This window comes from Centruroides vittatus, unplaced genomic scaffold (assembly GCF_030686945.1).
Source record: "Centruroides vittatus isolate TY-2023 unplaced genomic scaffold, ASM3068694v2 scaffold_946, whole genome shotgun sequence".
In the NCBI taxonomy this organism is placed as follows: domain Eukaryota; kingdom Metazoa; phylum Arthropoda; class Arachnida; order Scorpiones; family Buthidae; genus Centruroides; species Centruroides vittatus.
The window spans coordinates 296,466-320,339 of record NW_027122723.1 but is presented as its reverse complement, the minus strand read 5'-3'; the positions used below and the strand labels follow the sequence as shown (position 1 = coordinate 320,339).

The following is a 23,874-nucleotide window of genomic DNA, read 5'->3' as shown; positions in this document are numbered from 1 at the left end:
ATTTGATTGAAATTTTCATATACCGCACAAAAAAAATCGCACAGAAAAAGACCGCACAAAAACAGGTTTGACTGTATTGTACATAATATAAGAGTGTATTGTGTAATATATAAGTATACAGATATATTAAACTACATCAAGAATGAGAAATATAACATTTAGACTGGTAAAAAAAAAGGTTGCTTATTTTGCCATGTTGATTAATTTATTATTTTTCATCTCTGTTATAAACTGAATTACTCCTTACAAAAAAAATCACTTCTATTAAGTCAGCATTCACTGAAGCTCTTAAATCATATTTTATAATTTTAAGAGCAGAAAATAAACACCCTACTAAAACTTGGTTGGTGGCAATGCTGTGACAATCAATATTGTATTTTGGATAATGTCTGGATAGTGCAGTATTGCCATTTTAACATCCAAACTTGAAGAGTGGTCAATGTGATTTATTTTTTCCAGTGCATAATAAATACCATCTGCAAATTTTGTAAGATTTCCTTTTCTGTCTGTACTATATTAGAACTCAAGCTTAATTTTGAGGGTAGAGACGAGTTTTATAAAAAAAACAAACTAGCAGATGAGCCAGATGTTGCCCACGCAAACAGTAATGATAACGATCAAGATATATAGATTATAGCTGATTTTACCCATTTTTACTGGGTACAACAATTAGGTTCTCTCTCTTCCGAGACTAATTAGAGAATTTTTACATGGGTCTAAAAGTATGTTCGATTTTTCACAAAAACGCAAAATACCACATCTAAAATAGTACGGTAGAAACGGAGTTCTTCAGGGTAATTCTTAACCCTCTCCCTCTTCCCCCCTGTGAGAGGAATTTTGAAAAATCCCTTCTTAGTGTACATTCTTATGATGTATCCTAATTGTGTACCAAATTTCACCTCTTAACCATTTGAACTCTGAGCTTATCATTATTATTATTACTGACCCATCTCGATTATATTATAAGATTGTGAATGCTAATAACGAGTAAAATATTCATTAAGTCCAACCACACTGGAGATATGACACATAACCCCTTCTATGTCTCTATCCTGTCGACCTTTAATTAAGAACCAAAATTAAATAGCATTAATGTCCTTTATACACATGCTACTGTGCCAAATCTTTGTTCTTTGCCTTGCTTTACTCATTCTGAGATATTGTTTAATAGTTTAGAACAGAATAAAGAAATTAAATAAATTAGACACCAACATACGCACGTGGGTGTGCGAATTTTTCTCTTTATTTGACATTTTTTGGGTTCGAGAGATCTCCAAACGTATAGATTTGCAAAAAAACTCAGAGAGTCAAATGTGACATGATTCAAATACTTTTTTTGTTTTTTATATACATAACAAGTTGGAAAAGTAAAAAGAAGTCAGAGTTGGGGGATTTTTGACGACTCTGACTAAAATACCAAAAGTCTATGACTCCGACTCCGACTCTACAGCACTGAACAAGACAAACAGGAACACTGGACTATTTTCAAGATGCTATGGCTCATACCCGTGCTGTCAGTTCATGATTTGACATTTGCTGTAGAGAAGCTTAACTTCACATCCCACATCAAATACATCACAGACAAAGCTAAAAAGATGGCCAATGACCTTGCTAGTATTTCTAGGAACACTTGGGGCCTAGGTCCCAGTGTTACCAAACTTATTTACACGAGGACTATTTAACCTGCCCTCCTTTATACTGTTCAGATCTGCATCATGTGGCTGCTAAAGTACACAACAAATATAAACTATTATCTGTCAGAGAATTGCTACTCTCTGCATCTGCAAAGCATACAGGACTGCACCCACTAGTGCTTTATTTGTAATATCAGATTTGACCCCAATAGATTTATAAATTAAGAAAATCATTTGGAAGGAGAACCTCACTAACATGCCCTGGTGAGATTATAGTGATTCAGATATTGCCAAAATTATTAAGGTATGATACCCTCGTAGTCTAGCTTTGCTTGATGACATGGGAAAATTCGGCATAGATAAAAGAATCCTCTCTACTTATGACTTAGACTATTATTCCTCTCATCAGCTTTCTTCTGATGTTTACTTTGATGATCTGAAGGATTACATGATGTTTAGAATTTACACTGATGGCTCCAAAATGGGTAAAGAGGTGGGTGCTGCATTCATAGTTTACTTTGATTTAGATCAAGAGCTTACTCAAGCATGCTTCAAATTAGGTCTACACTTTTCAATTGCTCAGCCAGAAACATTAGCTTATTTATATTGAGCTTGATCCACATTAGGCATAGACAGAACAAAAGACACTTTGTATACTGCTGCATATGCTTGGATAGTAGAGTAGATTTACACAGGATGTCCAGGTCTGATAGCTGCCTTAAACTTGTGCATATACATCACATTCTCAGACACTTAAATAACAACATTAAAGGAGATTTTCAATGGGTTTGGGTCATGTGGGGCTCCTCAGAAACGAGGCCACTGGTTGTCTTGTCAAATTGGCTACTAAGTCTACAGTCACTAGCATTTTCATTTATATTCCTACTTCTTACATTGACATGCGTGTCAAAAAACAAATTATCATTCTCTAGCAAGAGAGCTGGGATCACAACATTACCAGTAGGCTCACCTACACTTTTATCCCTAGAGTTGACATTATTGCAACTCTTCCATACTTTTCCTCTTCTTTATCCTTACTCAGCTTCTCCACAGGCCACGACAACTTCAAATACTATCTGCATAAGTTTAATCTTGGGAACAGCTTGCACTATGAATGCAGGCTGCATGAGGACCAAATGTCTACCTATTTAATTTTCCATTGCAATAGATACACGAACATTAGGGATAGCTTAATGAGAGGGCAATTTTAGAGGGATACAACTGGCCTTGCACACTATAGCAACTCATCTAGACTTCTACAATGTACCATTGCTTACTTTCATTCATATCCCACAGCAAAGTCCTTGTGGTCTCTCTCCCCGATGGCACTCACAACACATAGGTTTCCTCATTCTCATTTTATAATTCCAGTTATGGTTAATTGTAAAGCTAGTTCTTTTTGGTTGTGTATCTTTCATTGTTCCTTCATGTTATCTTTAGTCTTCTTATATGTAATGAAAAAATGTATAAAAAAATAGATAAATAAAAATAGTAAAAAAATGAAAAAAAAGGTATCTTGCTCATAGGTCTTTTGTCATTGCATACACTAATCTGTCTGGTCATTGTTCTTATCATTATTTTTGTTTAGTAATAAGTTAATTTTAAGTTAGTATAACTAATGTTACAGTTATAATATTAAAGTTATATTTTAAAGTAATAAGCTAGATTTAAGATAGCTATAAGTTAATTTTAAGTTACTAGTATATTCACTATTTCTGCACTCTTAGAACCTATAACCAGTGTGATATAAAAAACAAAGGATGCTTATCACCACAAACGTTGTTGGACTGCTGGGAGTTCTTCTTCAGGTGTGAGACTGAATTACTGATGGGATGGAGCAAATCGTTAAAGGAAATTCGAGAAACAATAGTAAGGTGTTACATGAGACACGTGTGTTCGTCTAGTTGACCCAACATGACCTTAAAGGTCAGAGTCTATGAACGTCTGCCATGCTGTCGACAGAATCGATTCATCCTTAACATTGATGCAGTTCTCATTGAGGGACAATTTGTAGATTTGAATGGCCTCCCAGCCACTTAAGGTGTTCATTGTGTAACATAGTGTGAACGAGTTTCGCCTGGTGGAAGGCCACCACAATGTCCGGGTCAGGACGTACGCGGCAAGATAGTATCAATTGCAACTGATGGAGCACCAAGTATGAAAGATGAAAAGAAAGGTTTTGTTTCTATGTTTAAAAAACAAATTTTGCATGAAATTTTTTTCTTTTCACTGCATAATCCATCATGAGACACTGCTCACAAACCTTTCCAAAGGAAATAACATTAGTTATAGATCCTGTTGTACAAATTCTGGACAAAATAATGGCAAGACCACTATATTATTGTCATTTGCAAACTTCTTAATGAAGTCAATAGCCAATTTTCTGACCTTTAACAGAATAAAGTAAGGTGGCTTTCAGATGAGCAGTGTTAATGTAATTTGCTGCTTGCATTGAAGAAATAAAATTATCTTTAAACCAAAAAGATCTTGAATATATTGAGCTTAATAATCACAATTGGTTACAAAAATTTTATTTTATAATGGATTTGACCTCACATTTAAACACACTAAACAAGAAACTGCAAGGGAAGGGAAATACAGCAATTCTGCTTTTTGAAAAAGTACTTGCTTTTGAACAAAATTATGTTTGTTTATCAGAGACATAGAGAAAGGCACATTGCTACATTTTCCTATGTTGAAGAAATATCAACAGGATCATATTTCAATGGATTTAACATATTTCAAACAAATAGTTGTAAATATGAAATTGGAATTTGGCGAGAGATTTAAAGAGTTTAGAAAGGAAAAGGCAACCTTATTATTTTTATCAAAACCACTCGAAATCAATTCTACCTATTTGAATATTTCATCTTTTAGTAATATTGATCAAGCAGTGTTTCAACTAGAACTAGCAGATTTAAAAATCAAGGAAATGTGAAGTTCAAAAATATGTAAGTCTTAAAAGTGAATTAGAAAATTTAGAGAGACAGTAATCTACTTTTGCTGCACAACATAAATAGTCTTAGATAGAAAATCTTAAAAGACAAGATCAAGTTGTTCTTGATACTTGGAACCGTTTCCCTGATACTTATATTTAATTAAAAACATACATTTGAACTTCTGTCGATTTTCAGATTGACATATTTTTGCGAACAGACATTTTTGAACATGAATTTTATTAAAAATTAAGTAAGAAATCAGCTGAACAGTGTGAGTCTGCTGTCTTGTTTGAAAATGAAAGTAATGTCATATTTACCAAGTTTTGATGAAGTTATTCACTTTTATACACTACTAGCGGATGAGCCCGGCGTTGCTCAGGCAAAAAGTAATCATAGCCAAGATTAAGATTATTACATTATAGCTGATTTTACCCGTTTTTACTGAGTGCAAGAATTAGGTTACCCCTCTTCCCAAACGTATTAAAGAATTTTTAGATGGGTTTGAAAATATGTTTCATTTCCCACAAAAATCCTGTCTAAAATAGTACAGTAGAAGCTGAGTTCTTTAGTGTAATCCTTAAGCCTCTCCCTCTCCCCCATGGGGGATTTCCAAAAATCTCTTCTTAGTGTAGTACATTCTCATGACGGACCCTAACTGTGTACCAAATTTTAACTTTCAACTCCTAACAGTTTGGGCTTTGCGCTTATTGATATTATTATTATCAACCCATCTCGATTATAAGATTATATCCCAGGCTGTCCAAGCCCAGATACATAGCATCTGGTCAAATACACTATGTTCTGACGGGAAGGCGTATGCCAGTCATAGCGGTTACACTGGTTAATTTCCACATGCACAGACTCTGGCATCCAATTTGTTACGGCGTAAATAATACTCCGTATAAATGAATCTCTCACTTATGTAAAGAACGAGTTTCATACCTTTCTAGCCATTAGCTCGGACGTAGAGTCGACGTTTGAAAATTTGACGTTTGTTTCTAAATAAAAACGTTTTCCGTGGGTTTTCATAAGCGATAATAAAGTTTATCTTTGTAAAGATACATAAAATCGAAACATTTTTTTTTTGGATTCTTGAAGAAGAAATGAACAAAATGGAAATATAATATGTAAAACTAATCACCTATAAAGAAAAAATCTTACGACGGCTGAAATATTAACCCAGATGTAGAGACTGGTTTCCCACCGATTTAATGTGTGGCATTTATACTGGATTATATTCACTGTATCACTTTGACTACTCACACTTCACTGTTTGTTTTTATTCACTCACTGCACTACTTTGGAATTTTTACTTCTTTTTCGGTTCTTCCCTTCGTCATTGATAAGAAACTGACGTTCGAACCACGATGGATCTTGCTTTATATACCCCACCAATGGGTAGTCCCACCCATATAAAAAAGGCTTCGAATGGTCCACAATGTTCCAGAACATTCCACAACATTTGAGAGTGTTCTGGAATGTTGTGGAATGCTCTCGAGTACTCTCGAATGTTCTGGACTGTTTTAGGAATTTCTAGAGGGTGAAACTTCCAGCCCTTATATCTTCAACAGCACACCCTTCAGGTAAAAATGGGAACCTTTTTAATGGATGGGAGATAGAGGGCTACTACACCATATAACTCCCTTGATCGTACCGGGACTCGTTTTTGAGTTTTAGCGGCATGCACATTGTGCATTTACTTTTATAATATATATTGATTTATTTGCAATTTGTGATGAATTTTTTTTATTTAACTGGGTTTTATATATTCTTTATCTCAAGATGAAGTTTCTAAAATTTCTATAATTTGAAGCAATAATAATAATGTATGATTTTTATTTTAGCAGGAACACTCAGTGCTCATAAATATCATAAAGAAAACCCCGATGAACTTTGCTGTTTAGTTATAGATTCTGGATTCTCATTTACACATATAGTTCCATATATTAAAGGAAAAAAATTAAAGAATGCAATTCGAAGGTAAGAATTTTTATGGAATTTATTTTATAATGTAATGAATGTAATATTTTGTAATAATATATATTTGTTTAAAATCAAATTGACTTTGATATTTAAAGAGACTAAATTGTTTATGTTGCACAAAAATGTCTAGATTTCTCAATGTTTGAGTGCTTTATATTACTTTACAGTATCTACACACAAACTTAACATTAAAAGAAAAATGAACAAATTTTGTTTAAAAACATTTAATTTTATGTAGAATAAAATTATGAGTTACAAACTTGATATAAGTACCAAAGCTAAAATAATATAAGTATAACAAGCAATTATTTTATTGTGACATCATAATGCCAGGCTGCAATTTTTAATTTATTTCATTTAAAATATATGCTCTCCACCTCAGATTAGTAGTGGCTTGCCCCTGTACATCATACTTTTTCTTTAACAATAGAGTTGTGCAGATTATTTATCTGACTCCTTTCAGGGAAAAATTTTTGAATTAAAATAATGTGACTTCTGGTGCAAATCAGAAGTTCATATAATCAGGGCTTTTGCCCTGAAGCTTTCCATTTTCATCTAACTAACTCCATTCTTGAGATTTAGGAAGGATGGAGACAGGCAGATGGACTACAGTGGGAATTTATAGGTCTACAATTTTTTCAAATTGCAGCTTAATAATCCAAAGCTCTACTAACCAGCACAAATTTTTAACATATATAGTTTTGGATTCTTAAAATGTCTTCATCGGGTTGTTAAGTTATATATTAATTTATATCAAAAAATAATTCAAAATATCAAACATTTAAAAAAAATTCATCTTTATCTGTAGATACATAAATATATGTTTGCAAATTGTATATACTTATAACAGTATATTTATTTATTTATTTATTTAAGCATTCTGGTACAAAGACCCTGATGCGGGGATAGAACAAAACAAAAGTATACATAATCTTATAAAATAACAAAACATATTTCACAGATATATTCATCAATTGTAATAACATATTAATAATTTATAAATTTTGCAATTATCATTTTAAACTAAATCCAAATCAAAAAATAAAACTTAAAGAACTACTTGGGAGAACTATCCGAAAGAAATTAGCAACCAACAGAGCTAAAACTTACCTAGAAAAAGAAAAAAACAGCAATTCAAACCAATTGTTCAAAAGAAAATCGGATAGTCTCCCAAGCAGTCCAAGCAGCCACAGATTAAATAGTAGGCAGACCACGCCCCAAAACGTAATTTACATAAATAAGCACAGCTTTCGCTTTAAGCCTAAAAAAACAATGAAAAAGAAATCGAAATCAAATATACAATAAACATTATGAAATAAACAATTTAACCCTCTTTATGAAAATAAATACCTTAAAGAATAAATCAAAATCAGAAATAACTTTTTTAAACTGATTAAATGAAAAATTGGGAACCCCAAAAGTCTCCTCACGTAATTTTGACAAAAAAGAACAAACAGCAATAATATGAAACGCATCCAATGGTAAGTCCGCCACACCACATATGCAAATGTCCCTTCTGTAATTACATAAAAAACTTAATGAATTACATCTTATTTGCATTAATACGGCCATAACATTAGAAGAAAAATTACTATTATAAATAGAACAATCAAAAAAAGGTTTATTCAAACTCTTATACCATTCACAATAAGAACTTAATAATATGCCATGATTCAACTTCAAAATATAATTATCAAAATTATTTAACTTTAGTAAATAAACACTATTAAAATCTTGTAACAGATTATCAAAATTGATTCCGTTCCTTGAACAACTAACCCACCAATACTTCGACAAAGGCAACTGAACATGTTTCACAACATAACGCAAACAAATTTTACTAAGGCGTTCTTCATTTAAACTCAATATTCTAAAAATCCAATTAACAGATTTGTTCAAGATCAAACAAGACAAAGGAATCAATGAACATTCCATAGACACTAGATAACTAGGAGTACACCTTGGAAGCCCGTACATTCTCTTAACAAAAGTAGTTAATACCGTATCCAAACTCTCCGCCTGAAACCCCCACACCTCCGAAGCATAAAGGAGAGATGAGCCCACCACGGCATTAAATAACCTTAACCGATCCTTCAAATTACACAACTTAGCAGACTGACACATATGAATAACTTTGTCCATTTTTATCTCAGCATTAACTTGACAAGACCTCACATGAGTATTAAAATAACCATTACTTTTAAAAATTACACCTAAATACTTATATTGAGATACAACCGAAATTGGAACACCTCGAAACCACCATTTGTCAGCCTTAGAAGCCTTACCACCATTTCGAAAGACCACAATTTTTGATTTAGCAAGATTCAATTGTAAACTATTATCGCTTAAATAATTATCCAGAAGGTCAATCGACCTCTGTAATGACCTCGGAGAATCCGCCACAATTACCACATCATCCGCATACGCTAATACTTTAACAGACACACCACCGACAACTATACCATCTCCGCCGGAATCATCAATACAATTTAATAAATCATTTAAAAATAAACTAAAAAGAATAGGGCTTAAGATACAACCCTGTTTAACACCCTTATCAGAAAAGAAAGGCTGAGAACAAGAATTCCTCCATTTAATCCTAACATTCGAACCACTATATAACTTGCCAATAAAGATACAAACTTAAAACTTAATCCAAACTTTAATAATTTCCTCCATAATAAATTCCTATCAACAGAATCAAATGCTGATGCTAAATCTATAAAAAAAAGCATAAACCTTACGCCGTTTCCTATTTAATGTCTTAGAGATAACAGTATACAGAATAAAAATATTATCAACAGTAGAGTAACCTGCACGGAAACCAGCCTGACTCTCTGACAAAATATCTCTCATATTCAACCAACTTATTAACCTGTAATACAAAACTCTACAAAAAATCTTAGAAACGCAGCACAACAATGAAATACCTCTGTAATTAGTAAGCACCGACCTTGAGCCACCCTTAGGCACCAGAACCAATAAAGAACTCTTCCATTCATCTGGAATAACACCAGTTCTCAAAACCTTATTAAAATTATCTAATAAACAGAGAAAAGCACTATCAATTTTCCAAAATTCAGTAGGGATACCATCTATTCCAGGAGCACCGCCAACAGTCAACTTACTTAAAACAACTCTAAGTTCCTCCTCTGAGATGTAAGAATCCAATATTTCATTTGACCAACTCACACAATCATTAAAAACCACTAAATCAACATCATATGGACTTTCAGAGCCATAAAGGGAGAAAAAATAACTAAACCAATCAAATAAACTAATATTAACCTTAACATAATTTCCCCTTGCTTTACATAAATTCCAAAATAATCTATTATTTTTATAAAAATTTTTAACATTTTGTAACCTTTTACAAAATTCTTTCTTTTTTGCTAAACATAATTTTTTTACCAAACTTCGGTATAACACAAAAACTCTCCTCTGAGCCGGCAAACCATTTTTCTTGAACTCTAACCAAGCTCTATTTCTGGCTCTAACCATTAATCGACAATCCAAGTCAAACCAATCATCAATTCCAATCATAGTCTTTTTCCTTTGAGTCAATCCCTTCACTTTGGCAAAATCCAATATCACCTTACTTAGCTCCAACAAAGATAAATTGGGGGTCTGCTCCAAGCAACGCCACAAATCAGCAGACAATGACTCCAGCTGACCACTGTCCCAGAAAATCCTCTGGTAACAAGTACCAGAACCGCCCAAAGAATCTATGGCACGATCTTCCAAATAAAGTACTATCGGGCAGTGATCAGACCAAAAACAACTCTCTACTCTAAAACATTTAATACAGTTCCACACAGAAGGAGTAACTATTCCCAAATCAATTACTGAGGACCCTCGGTTGGAAACAAAAGTAAACTCTCCCGCTTCATCACCAGAAGCACGACCATTTAAAATTATTAGATCATTATCTGCACAATACTCAAGAACTTTCCATCCTCTCACATTCATATTTACATCTTTGGAGGCTCTACTTCTCTTATTAACAGCAATACCACTACTATCACATATATTTGTCGAAATCACATTATCGTTACCAGTCCGTGCATTAAAATCACCCAACCAAATCCAATTCGATTCGTCGACCTCAAACCTGGACAGTACATCAAAAATTTCTTGCCACTTTTGTTCCTGCATATAAACAAAACCAATATTAAACTCTCCTAATGGTAGCAGAATATTAATCAATACAATATAACTATCCCTATAAATAATATTAAATTTCAAAGATGATTTAATGCAAAGCAACCAACCAGCCATAGGTCTACCCCTACTGTGAGCCCTCAAAGCATCACCAACAATACAATGATATTCTCTTAATTCCTCTCAATAGCATCTGCTCCCACCCTTAATAAACCAAGTTTCCGATAAAAAGACCACATCATACTTCAATAAATAACTCCAAAAAGACCGCAGTTTATTACCAATCCCAGCACAATTCCACGCCATAACAGAAAACACAGAAGACATTACTGGTTGCTATGAGATCGGCACCACCTTAGCTGATACTTCTTCGACTTTATACCGAACTCCATCTACCAGTAACTTATCATAACTTAACCGAACACTTCTTGCTCCTTCTTCCCTTTTTTTCTTCCCAAATACCCTTAGGTTGTATCTAATATCCCACAAACGTTTAGAAAAATCATCATACACAGAAACATTAAGATTCCAATTCTCAAATACAGTCTTTTTAAACCTCAATTTATCACTAAAAGACCCAAATTGGCAGATCACTGGTCTGGGTTTATCTCCAACTCTCTTCCCAACCCGATATGCGTTTACAATATGCAGCGAGGATAAATTTAATGTATTAACCGCAAAAGAATTAACAGTGTCAAATATTTCCAAAGACGTCTCCTCTTTCCTCTCTTCCAATCCGTGGATAACAACATTGTTCATCCTTCTCTGATTATCCATAACATCCAGTTCTCTCTCAAAAAAAGAAAATTTCGTGAAAATTTTATCCATATCCAACGAATGCCCAACACCAGTTACCTCCCCTCCAACCTTCGACTCAACCTCCCCCAACCTCATCTCGAAGTCAATCAATGCCTCATCTACATTCTGAAGCCACTCTGTCAGATGATCCAGTCTTCTGATAAATTCATCAACCTTACCGTTCAGCGAAACATGCAATCGCAATAAAAGCCTAACTCCCTCTGCCACATCAAAATTTGAGTCCTGTAATAAGTTCGCAATATCCTCTTCTTATAACAGTATATGATATGTTCTTACTACTACAATCATATTGAGAACATAACTTGAATAGTTATTAATATTTTTAAATTATATTATAATATTTTATGTAAATAATTGATTGAAATATGTTAAACATTTAAAATATCAAGGCATTCTAAACAGGTTCAAGAAATGTGAGGGGAATCAGATGAGACAGTTAATTTAGAATAAAATATATTTTAGAAGTTTTATTTATATTTTTTTAATAGAGGAGAAGTGGATGCCCACAAAACATAAAATAAAACACAATAAAATTTGTTGTGTTTTTGAGAAAGCATTCTTTATTCTGTGACAATACATTGTGAAACTTCTCTGTAATAGACATTTGCAGAGCCTAAAAACTGTTAATTACAGAGAGGGTCTGCCAAGAGAGATATTATGAAAATTATTTATTTATTAAACAATAACAAATGACAATAAGAAATAGCTGCTAAAAATGCATGTAGAAAGAAGAAATGCAAGATGTAGACAATTATTGACAAGAAACTGGGACACTTTGTTACTCTAATAACAACAAATGTACAAAACAAAATTTTGGCAGAATTTCTCTGCAGGCTTTTGTCTGATACAATGATGATGAGCTGGAAGTAATGTGTGTATTGCAATAGGATATTCAATATCTGAACATAATGTTAGTGTAGGAATCTTGGAATTTTATACTGTTGTATTGTATAAGGTGAATTAGATTTAAAAATAGAAATATTAATAAATAATAATAGAATATTAAATTTTCATTACTTTAAAAATAAATTTAATTATGATTTTTAACTGATTTAATTCATTACAGGATCAATGTTGGAGGAAAAGTGTTAACTAATCATTTGAAAGACATCATATCCTATAGACAACTCCATGTCATGGATGAAACATACGTAATGAATCAAGTAAAGGAAGATGTTTGTTACATTTCTAGTGATTTTTGGAAAGATATGGAATTAGCTAAGTATGTTTCAGTTCATTAGTGTTTTAATTGTTTATTATTATTGTTATTATTAAGAATTACTATTTTATTTCAAAATATCATTTTTTAAATGTGTTTTAAAAAAAATTAACTGACTGTTATAATATCAAAATATGGAATACTGCAATGTAATATAGATAATATTAGCTGATGAGCTCAGTGTTGCCCTGGCAAAAAATAACAACACCAAAGATTAAGATTAGAAGTACGAAGTAATCTAATACTATAGATTATTTCGTACTTCTAACCCTTCTATAGTATTTGATTTATATAACTTCAAAGGTTATCTTATGTAAGGGTTTATCACACGGAGTGCCCAATCTAACACATTTTAAAAATTCGTTAAATTGTGTACATTAGAGGAATAAAGAATTTTTAAAATGTGTTAGATTGAGCACTTGGTGTGATAAACCCTTACGTAAGATAACCTTTGAAGTTATATAAATCAAATACTATAATATAGTAGAAGGGTTAGAAGTACGAAATAATCTTAATCTTTGCTATTATTTTTTGCCCGGGCCATGCCGGGCTTATCTGCTAATACAGGTTTAAATCTTGTGGGTATCGCTTCGAAGCGCCAAGCTTATGTTTACCAAAGAAAAACCTGTAAGAAAATAATTTGACTGTCGTCTAAATTGTCATAATTTTTTTATATCTCAGAGTTTTTGTTTGGATATATATAGTCGGTGACTTTTAATTTGTCGCGGAGTTACTGCCGTGACTATCGAACTACTATATATTTATATAATACTTAGCTTAAATTCGTCACGAAAGTTTTGAAAAAGTGAATGAAGTGAGGAGGATGGGAAGTTGGGCCGTCCACCGTGTGAGGATAGAATCAAGGGAGCGAAGCGATTGGGGTTAGCTTTTTGCGAGGGGTTGAATCGTCACGAAATTTTTGTTACGAGTAGTCGATATTAGAAATAAGTAGAGAAGGTAACCAGGAACTTGGAACATTTTTGTGTGCGACGTCACGATTTCGGCTGTCATGTGACTTTAAGGCGTTTCTGTACTTATTTGTTTTTATAACGTACGTACAATTAGAGAGCATTTAGAAATTTTGGGCTAGGACGTTCACATCTTTACGGCTAATCATCCACTGTACAGTAGGTCTGAGAGGAAGTGAAAGTAAAATGACTAGTACAGTACATATGTTGTATTATTCGATAGAATAATTAAAGTAATGGTGTACAGAGACGGATCCAAGGACTTAAGACCTCCCCTCGGAGGCAGAAACAAATTTTAATTTGTTTGTTCGAACTGCGAAACGTTTTCAAAAACATATACGATGACAAATCCGATTTACCGGACCATTCGCAATACAATGGTGCACGGTTAGTAAAAAGTACTTTTATTAATTCAAATATGTTTATGTTTCGAGATATCACGAAATGTCGACATTAGACAGTGAGCTTTTCCACATCCACTTTATTTTCCTACGTACTTTACTGTCTTTAACCTTGAAATAGTTTAAATTTTCGATCTTAGCCAACTTGGGTTCTTCTGAGTTGATCCCGATGATGTAAGAATGAAAACCAATATGTAAGTACAGTACAGTAAAATTACGCGACGATGAACTTTGCCATTTCCAAATAATATGCAAAACTGAACTCACGTGACATGAAAAAGTGAAGCGAATCGAATATCGTTAACGAACATTCGTGTGACGGTAGTGATACTTCTGGCTAGGGAGCGCGATTGATGGTGCTCTCTTAAGCGGACCGGCCCTTACAAAACGTTTTTATGGCAGTTATTTTGAACAATCACCAACTTAAATGGCAATTAATATTTACAGTACTTTCGTTACATTTTTAAAAATATTAAAATAGAAACATTCTTAGCGACAAGAAACCTTGCGGAGCAATGGCTGCTAGTCTCGTCCCCGATTTCCGACCTTCGCAGTGGTACGCTGTGGAATATTAGCATTGCAAACTACCCGCTATTACGGCGAAGAAAGACGACGAATAAAGAAAAGAAGCTAGAACCCAGAACGTAATTTTGCCATCGGTGCCGGCGGACGGTGAACGACCGTAGCCTAAAATAGCCGATGGCTATTGCGAAATAGCCAAAAAGTATCTACTGTACCGTACGTATTAAGGTTTTCGTTTATAAAATACCAGAATCATACGGGTAATCCGGGTAGAGAAAAATTTATAAACGGGTGGTTCCCGCTTTAGGAATTTTTTCAGATGATATATGGAGAAATTATCCCGACTATAACAGTTATTTCTCCCGACACCCGCCGATCGTTTACGCGTTTATGTCCACATCCTTCCAATACGCCTTGCCAACTTGCGTTTTTCCCGCTAGATGTACCGAAAGGGATTACGTTTCCTTCTTAGTGCGAATTGTACCTTTTTCTCTCTTGTTAGGGGTCTGAAGGCGTATTTACAGGCAGAGAACGACGAATTAGAAGGATTTTAAGCGTGCCTTTCAGTATTAATGTACCCGCGACATTCATTTCTTCTCCGTTTTCATTTTGTGAGATAAATAAATCGTCGTTTATGCCTTGTTTCTCCTTTTCTTCTCTGTTTAACACGGTTAAGATTTTTGTGGAGAAAAATTAACCGTCGGGAACGGGAGGGGCTTATTACATTTAAATTTTTAAACGATATGTTCATATTCACCCGTCCCCGAAGAGACCAAAATGCATAAAATGCCTAATTCGTCTACTGGTCCGTCTGTTTAAATATTGTTACGGAGAAAATACGATTGATACTAGCAAATTAAAAACAATACTGCGCATAACTTTTTATAAATTGCCTATTTCTGCGCGAAATTTATAAAGACGAATATTTTTAAAAATTTACCTGTATATTGACACCGATTCGATTTTGTTACGAAATATTTATTCGCTGAAACGTTCTAAGAAAAAATTGTTGACCTAAAATTTCCCTCTGTCGTCCGTCCGTCCGTCCGTCCGTCTTTCCTTAATCTCGAGAACGAAGTTAGATGAAATCTGAGACCAGATGTGGAAACCTTAGGGGCAAGAGACCCCGATTATCTATACACGAACTTTCGATGTAAACCGGAAGTCATGTTATTTCAACCCCAAAAGGTGTTAGATGGATGACCGGCACGAGTTCGTTGCTAACGGAAAAGTATCGTGTACGGTGGTAAGTTACTACTGATTTGAGGTGGAGAGTATATATTTTAAATTAAATAAATTAAAAAATGGTTAAAAATTGCAGCCCGGCATTGCGACGGTGTCATAATAAATAATTGCTCGTTTTGTCTAGGATCGTCAACCATTTCATCATCGGATGTCGAGTTTTCTCTCTTCCTCTTCTTCCGTTTCTGTTTATTTTTCTCCTTTGCTTCTAACTCTTTAAGGAACTCTTCACAAGTTACGCATCGTCTACTGATGAACCGTCAGGTTGCACTTCCGGTTTCTTCGGCAGGTTTCAGAAGTTCCCTTATCACTGCAGCTACTGGTGACTGCAACGATCCGCTGGCTGTATCCGATGCTGCCTCGGTAGATGGTTGAGCACAACCGCACAAGAAAGGTTTTCATATTGCCTCAGAACTAAGTCTTGTCTTTTCATAAAATCCTTGTACCAATTTTCGAAGGCTCCGCGTTTTTTAGAAGTTGATATAACTTTTTTGCATCTATTCTCCCAGTAAGCTTTACTTCCTGCCGAGACCATACTACGCTTTCGCAGTCCGATAAGGGCGTGGTGTAACAATGCCGGCTTTGGACCTGGTCTTGAGCTGTTTATATCTACGAAACCATTAACTCTTCTCCGTATTGCATCGAAGGGTACCCCATCATATGTTCATTCGGCTTCCTTAATACTGGTAACTACTATTCGTAACTCCATTTACAGCCATTTAGAGAGCTTCCTTGCTGTTTGGCATCTAAAACAGAGAACATTTCTTTCCTGTTTTGTTTAGTACTTAAAACTAAGCATGTGTGTCGCTGCCGTATCACAAGGTGCAGACATGGATGAGAAAAATCCTCCTGCGAACATAGTGAAAGGGACAGAATATGAAGTTCGTGATCTTTCTCCATAAATTATACCCTACATTATTATACCTACATAAATTCTAAGTACTATACATATTAGTATAATTTGAAACAATTTTAAAATGAACTCACCTTCAGTTTCTTTTTAAATTTTGGCTAAATCAGAAACAACTGCATGCCACGTGTTCACTTTCAACTGCAATCCAGCTATAATGTGAAAAGAAGCTCCAAAAGGTTCAAAGTTACTTGTGCTTGTTCCATATGTTGCTAACTGAGAAAATTATGACATAAATCATTCAGATCCGCAACGATCGGTTCCCGATCCACAGCCGGTTCCTTTACTTTAGATTCCTAATATCGAAGTGGAAATTCCTCGTCGATTAGCCGTTATAACGTACTAACGGAAAGGGCACTTACCATCTTTTACACCCGAATTCTTCGTCTTCTGTTCTTGTTGACTTTCGAGTATCGAATAACGGTCGATTGGTCGTTTACTCTATAACAAAGGAAAATTCCAGATTAACGCTTAAAATGAAACGTTAGAAAGCTTTTAGTGTCGAAAGTTAGTGTGCGGGGTGGGCGCAAATTATCGGCCATTTTTTAAGACCGTATTTTCGATCGTTCCTAACGGAAATACACCGCGTTATCATCGTTTAACGAAGGATTCCTTGCAGTTTTGCACCGACAGTAAATGCGTTCCACGAGGGGGACGTTTCCCACGGCGCCTCTGCAATTCCGGTGGTGCGGTCGTCGTCCCACAGTTCCTGCGGAAAAAATCGGGCGCGGCCGTGTTCAGCCACCCGGCCGGCGTCCACATAGGGCCCTCAGTAGATCGAGTGGGTAAAGGGGGGGAGTTTTACCGTCGTCGAGACATTTTAAGTCGTCCGATGATTGGGGCGCACTTGTGCCGATTTCATTTTTAAAGTTGTATTTTGTATTTATTTAAATGTAGGAAGAAGCAGAATAACCCGATAGTCAGAGATTACGTACTTCCCGATTATACCGTTATTAAAAGAGGTTACGTACGATCTCCCGAAGAGAGCAGCAAATCCAAAGAAATGGAACAGGTAATAATATACTGCACCTTTTAAAATGTTTTAAACTACCGTTACTTCCCTCTCCTTCTCCCGACCTTGGGCGGCGGAACGGACCTTCCACTCGGTTAACCGGACCGGACGTTTTGGACTTTTCGGATTTCTCCGTGGCCAACTTAGCCCGGCCGGCATCGTGGCTAGCTGGCTTTTGTTATCTGAGTCCGTTGGCTGCGGACATTTTAACTAATTAATTAAAATTTCGTCGCCGTAGTATAGGCCTATAAATACGTAAATGGAACGAAAAGACTATTTTCAAAATACGGTGATATCTCGTACTTCTAACGCTTCAGAATTCGAACGCAAAATTCCACAAAAATTTACTTCGGAGTTCCAGCTGCACGCGGTGTGAAAAGTGTCTTGGAAGCATGAACATGATCCTTCAAAACATCTCTCGTTCTCGCTCTTGCAGTTATGCTTGTATGTTTTCGGTGCTTTTTTTCCACCTTAATTTTAAATTTTTATTGTATGAACCTTGGTTGGTTACAATGGGGTTAATTATTTGGTACGCTTTGGTTAACGGGACGGGACGTCCCGTTAATCGATGCAATCCGATTCATGTTTATATCTTAATATTTGATTTATTTTAGTTCAAATAGTATGCATAGTTTATTAAAATTCAAATTCACCCGTTTGTATAAAAGTTATAAAAGTGGATTAGGAAATTAAACAATAATTGTTAATACACGTTTGATATTGAAAACAATTAGCATATTTTTGTATTGGTATAGTCGCAAAAGTTAAATTTAAACTTATACTTGTATTTTATACATATAACTTGTTATTTTATGTTATTTCGTTATAAATTATAGGTGAGAATAGTTAAAAATAATTTTTTAATTTTATTTTCAATCTTCTTTGCATAGTACCGCATCTCATAGTTGTGTTATTCAACTTCACGTGATTATGTAAGTTACATTTCTTGGTAGACATGATGAACCTCAAAGTTAGATACTGTAATGTTTTTCTTTTTTTTTTTTCCTTCAAAGTGTAATAATTGTTAATTTTGGTCAGGTTCTTTGATTTAAAGTGGATTTTCGGATATGGCAATTGTCAACTGATGAAGAAATTGAAATTGGAATCTTACATGGTGAGTTAGGAAATAATCCCAGCATGATTGTTGTTCGGGATGATTATATGCGTTATATTTGTACCAATTGTTTAAATATCTATAATCATTGTAAAATTAGATGATGCAAACATAGTCGTTGAGGTGTACGAAAGTCGGGCGTAGCAGCGGGCATTCGGTGGAATTTGTCGTGAATCGAAAGTGTGTTTTTTAGTCACCGTGCGAGACCGTTCGGCTAAGACATCGATCGATGCTATATGAAATAACGTAAAAGAAGGTAGTGTAATATTTTCAGACTGTTGGAAAGCGTACCAAAAAGACGAGTTAGAAGAAGCCGGATAGGAACATTTGCGGGTAAACCACAAGTAAAAACTTTGTAGACCCTGAAACCGGATGTCAAAACAAAAATGAGTTTATTCTTTTGTAAAGTGTTCATTAATTCATTATAATTTTAAATATGTATGAATTATGAAATAAAATCGATTTTGCTAAAAATCGTAGTAAAACTGACTGGTGTCCCGTTAACCGAAGAGTACCAATCATTTTATGTTAGTGTTTATATTTTTGCAACAGATTGTATAGACTGTGGGAAGAATATTCTCGTAACTATTGAGTTTATAGAAAAATTATTGGACTGCAATTTGAAAAACTTGTAGATCTATAAATTTCGACTGTTGTTCGTCTGCATGTCTGGCTTTCCTCAATCTCGAGAAAAGGGTTAGATACATGAATGTCGAGAATAAATGTTGGCAGGAGTCCCAGATTAACTATATAGGAACTTCAGGTTTATAAAAGATGTCACGTTACTACGATTCAAAATTTTTCCGAAGTTAGATAGATAACTGGCATCACTCTGTTGCTAACAGGAAAGTATGACGTATAGGGGCAAGATTACCACTAAAAAAATTGAGAACATTGTGACGAAAAGTTTCAGGCCGGCATTGTGATGACGTCACAATAAATAATTGCTGGTTAGGGCGTTTAATTGTGTTATTTTTACGTTAAATTATGTATATTTGCTGTTTAGGTTTATGGAAATGGCTATCGGTCGGGGTCCGGAAATAGATTAATTATTGGTTTTTCGTTACTCATAATGGGAAAAATTGATTTGGGGTTCGAACGACTCTGGAATGAATTTAATTGGAAGTACGAGGCATCACCGTAAAGGCTTTTATTAAACTGGCTCCGTATTTCCTCGAATGTGGAAACTGAAATTTTATCTACTGGTAATTGAAACGTTCGGAACCTATTTAAGTCCGACGAAGATGCATTTGAACGACGTTTTAGGGACGGCCCCGTCTCCATTGTCTCCCACTCTGGGTGGAGAAACGACCGAAAATTTTTTCGACGGCCACTCCCGGATTGACCACCTTGGCAATTGGCGGAGGTTTTATCGGCTTGGCGACGGGATTGGCCGACAGCCTGGGAACAGTTCGCAAAAAGAAGGAAAACGTTACCGGGTCCGACACCGTGGATAAACAAAAAGGAAGTTGCCGGAGAAACTCGGTAGTAAAAGCCCCGCGGTTCGTTTTTCCGTTTCCGGTCGGTACAAAAAGTGGCTCCGCTAATGTAAAATGCATTTGGCTAACGGATGGTGGCGGCTGTAAAAAAAGGGGTGTGTGACCCCCCCGGACCCGGGACGTCGGACTCGACCGGCGCCAAGAACTTACCTTCCGGGTTGGCTTTTTCGTAGTCTCGTTCCGACAGTCGGTGGGTATTTACTACGCTCAGCGTCGGCATTGTTTATTCCTTTGTAAAGGAAGAAACAATTGGTCGTACTTGTAAATTGGTAGTTGGTGGCTTTCCCTTTATTACCGTAGGATAAGAGATGAAAAAAGTATACCGTTTTAAACCTCCCTCTTTTCCGGAAAGCCGACGAGTAAGGTGCAAGGAAGAGGCCACTAAAACCAAACTGTCAGTTTTGCGAAACGTTGGGGTGTCATCGAAGGGTTTACGGGCGGTTCGGGCGGGGAAAAGGCCGACGGGGCGGCCGGAACGATACTTCGGAAAGGAGCCGAGGCAATTACTCTTATTAATTGGAATTGTGAAAGGAGACGATTAAATATAATCGAGTGTCTTTATTGTTTAGATTATCCGAATGAATAACGAACGCTTCATGGTGCCCGAAATCCTCTTCCACCCGTCCGACGTTGGCATCAAGGAAATGGGTATCAGCGAAGCTGTGGTCAACTCCATAGAAGCCATGCCCGAAGGTAATTATCGTTATTTGTCGATTTACGGTCGGATTATCGCTTTTCACCCAAACATGTAAAGAAAAGGCCGGAATTCCTACTTAATACCATAGGGTAGGCCTACGTAGGAGGGGCGAGGACGTCATGAGGGAAAGTCTTACTGGTGCGCGGTTTCGGCCGCTAAGGCGGTAGCGCGGAGCGAGGTAAAAGACTCGAGTGGGAAATCGACCTGGGGACGATTTTCCGCCCCGTAATTAACGGGACTGGACTGGATCCGCCGCCCGTCCCGGGGAAAGCTACGTCGGTACCGGAAAGACCACCGGGAAAGGAAAAGATTTACCTACCGAAAGTGTTTATTTTCAGAATTTATTTATTTAGTCCTTTAGAATCGAAAAAAGACCCAATAATCAATAGCGCGTGGAATTTTCTCCGCTTTATATTACCGGGCGGGACGAGAAGACACGGACAAAGACGCCAGCTATTACGGCAGCGTAAACGGGCGGGAAAAGTTTTTCATCCGCCGCTGGGCCAGAATGACCACGTTACCGGACCGAAAGCCCAATCAAAGGTGGAAAAGTGTTTGGGTAGACAAAATGCGGAACGCGAGAGTTTTCCCGTCGTTAATGCTACGCCTTAGGGCTGTTTCACACTGTCACCGACTGGTCCGACCGGTCCGACCCGACCGAGCCTATAATCGGACCGACTAGTAGTAAAAGAATTCACACTGAGTACGATTATGTCGGTGGCCGACTCGTAAGGACCAATCGGAACGCGTCTTACAGATCAGAACACTAGCCAATCGTGGTAAGTTTTTCAATTTAAACAGAAAACATGGCCGTCTTTGAAAGGTTGTCGTGTGTTCGCGGGCTAACGACACCATTTTAGCATTTTTAATGTCACTTTCTCTTGTAAATGAAATGTATTATGGTGAATTAAAGTAATTCGTTTTGTTAATATCGATAAGTGCCTGCGTATTTCTTAATAAAGTTGTTCTTAAACGAAGCAAATAGACGGAAATAAAAAATCGTTCGTAACTTTTAAACGGTTGATCGTAAGTAATATTTTTTTAATACCAATCGATTCAGCGTATCAAATTACATTTAGATATGTCTACGTCTATTCGTTAATATGAAGTTTAAGACTATTTTTTAGCTGGATACCTTTCGCTTTACTCTAACCAATTATTTTTTTCAATGTCGCCTTTATAATCGGCTCGCCGAATATCATAAAGCCATGGATATTTTCTGACTTCGTTTATTAAAGCTTCCGAGAAAACTTTACCTTCCGCCATTTTCTAACTTCGGATAAATCTAAACTCTGATTGGTTACAGCTTCGAAGCTCTCATTGGCTGTAGCTCACCGACTGCTCCGACGCGACTACAAATATTTAACTTTTTAAATCTGTCCGACTGGAACGACCAGTCGGTCGACCGACTGCTGTTGCCATGGTAATACGACTAGGAGTCGGACCGGTCGGCCCAGTCGGTCATAGTGTGAAACAGCCCTTAACGTCGTCTCCGACGATTGGCGCCGTACCTAGCATCTTTTCCTCGCCCGCGATTTCGGTTCCGTGAAAGGATAATTTGCGGCGCCCGTTTGGCTTTACTCGTTACTGGGAGTGTTCTGGCTATAGTCCGAGAAGTCAATGCGGCCGAAGGGAAAATAAAAATCGAGCCCCCGACGGTGAAGGAGGAAGCAGTGGGATAGCAGCCCGACGTAACTACTTCCGGGGAAATACTTTTTTCTTTCGGCTTCTTTTACGCCAAACGGCCGTCGGCTTCTTTCTTACCGCGGCCGGACCAGTTTCTCTATTTACTTTCTATTTTTAGCTGGGAAATATAGCTTTAAATTTAATTTTCCGATTCTTATTTTCGTCTTTTGACGGGAAACGGGCTCCGGCCGGGAGATGGGCCACCACGCCCGCGTTTTCTCGTTTGGAATTCGCCGGAGTAACCGGACCGGACCGAGTCGTCTTCTATTTTAGGAAGCGCTCGCTGCCGGTAAAGGCGTTATTTCTAACGGCCCTTACTTACCAGCGCTAGAGTCCGACTTCCGGGTGGCGCGGACTCTATTATTTTCGGAATTCCTTTTGAAGGAGGGAGGAGGCGAAGAATACTTCCGGCCGGAGAGGTGCGGGACCTCCTCCCCCGCCGACGTCCTTAGCGGAGCGGAGGTGCCTCCCGTTTCGGCCTCTAAAAATAGCGCCGGGCGGACGGTGTCGGGTTACGGGCCGAAAGAGGTCGGGCGAACGTCTTAAGACCTTTGTTTACGCCGGAGAAAGAGAGGGTCTTTTGGAACGGAAAGAGGTTTCGTAACCGTGTCTCGTTTTTACTTACGTCGGCCCGGCCGTCTCTCCACAAAAAGACTATTGTGACGCGAAGAAGACGGTACTTTTACCGCCGCTCCGCTTATTACGGGCGCCGTTAACCCAGTCGGTGGTAAGAAAAAAGTCAGTACGGCCAAAAGTTTTACTTCCGACTTTTTGGCGGGAATTAAGGCTTGGTACTGAGTAATCCGATGGAATTTCTGTCCATCGGAAAGGCGCGGAAAAGCGGTAGGAGGTCTTTTCCCCATATCGAAAGATTTTTGCCACCCCTGGCGGAATTCCGGAGGCTACGGAAGGAAGAAGGGTGCCGGCTGGGAAAGGTCCGGTCGATTCTTACGCAGCAAAATCTAATAACGCGGATGTCCGAATGTAAAAAGAAATGTGCCGCGTTTGAAAAGTTTCGGTCGGCCCCCGGATATAACGCAAAATTTTGTAAGGATTTGACGGTTC

At 36.7% G+C, this 23,874-nt stretch overlaps 1 protein-coding gene across 1 annotated transcript in view; it reads left to right on the top strand.

Annotated features, from left to right (window-relative positions):
- Positions 1 to 23,874, top strand: part of Arp6 (Actin-related protein 6) — a 50,879-nt gene that overhangs the window by 23,463 nt on the left and 3,542 nt on the right. Inside the window, exons 5-8 of the mRNA XM_067288970.1 lie at positions 6,418 to 6,553; positions 12,606 to 12,761; positions 17,699 to 17,813; positions 20,996 to 21,119. Coding sequence (XP_067145071.1) covers positions 6,418 to 6,553; positions 12,606 to 12,761; positions 17,699 to 17,813; positions 20,996 to 21,119 — 531 coding nt within the window. The remainder of the gene's footprint in view (positions 1 to 6,417; positions 6,554 to 12,605; positions 12,762 to 17,698; positions 17,814 to 20,995; positions 21,120 to 23,874) is intronic.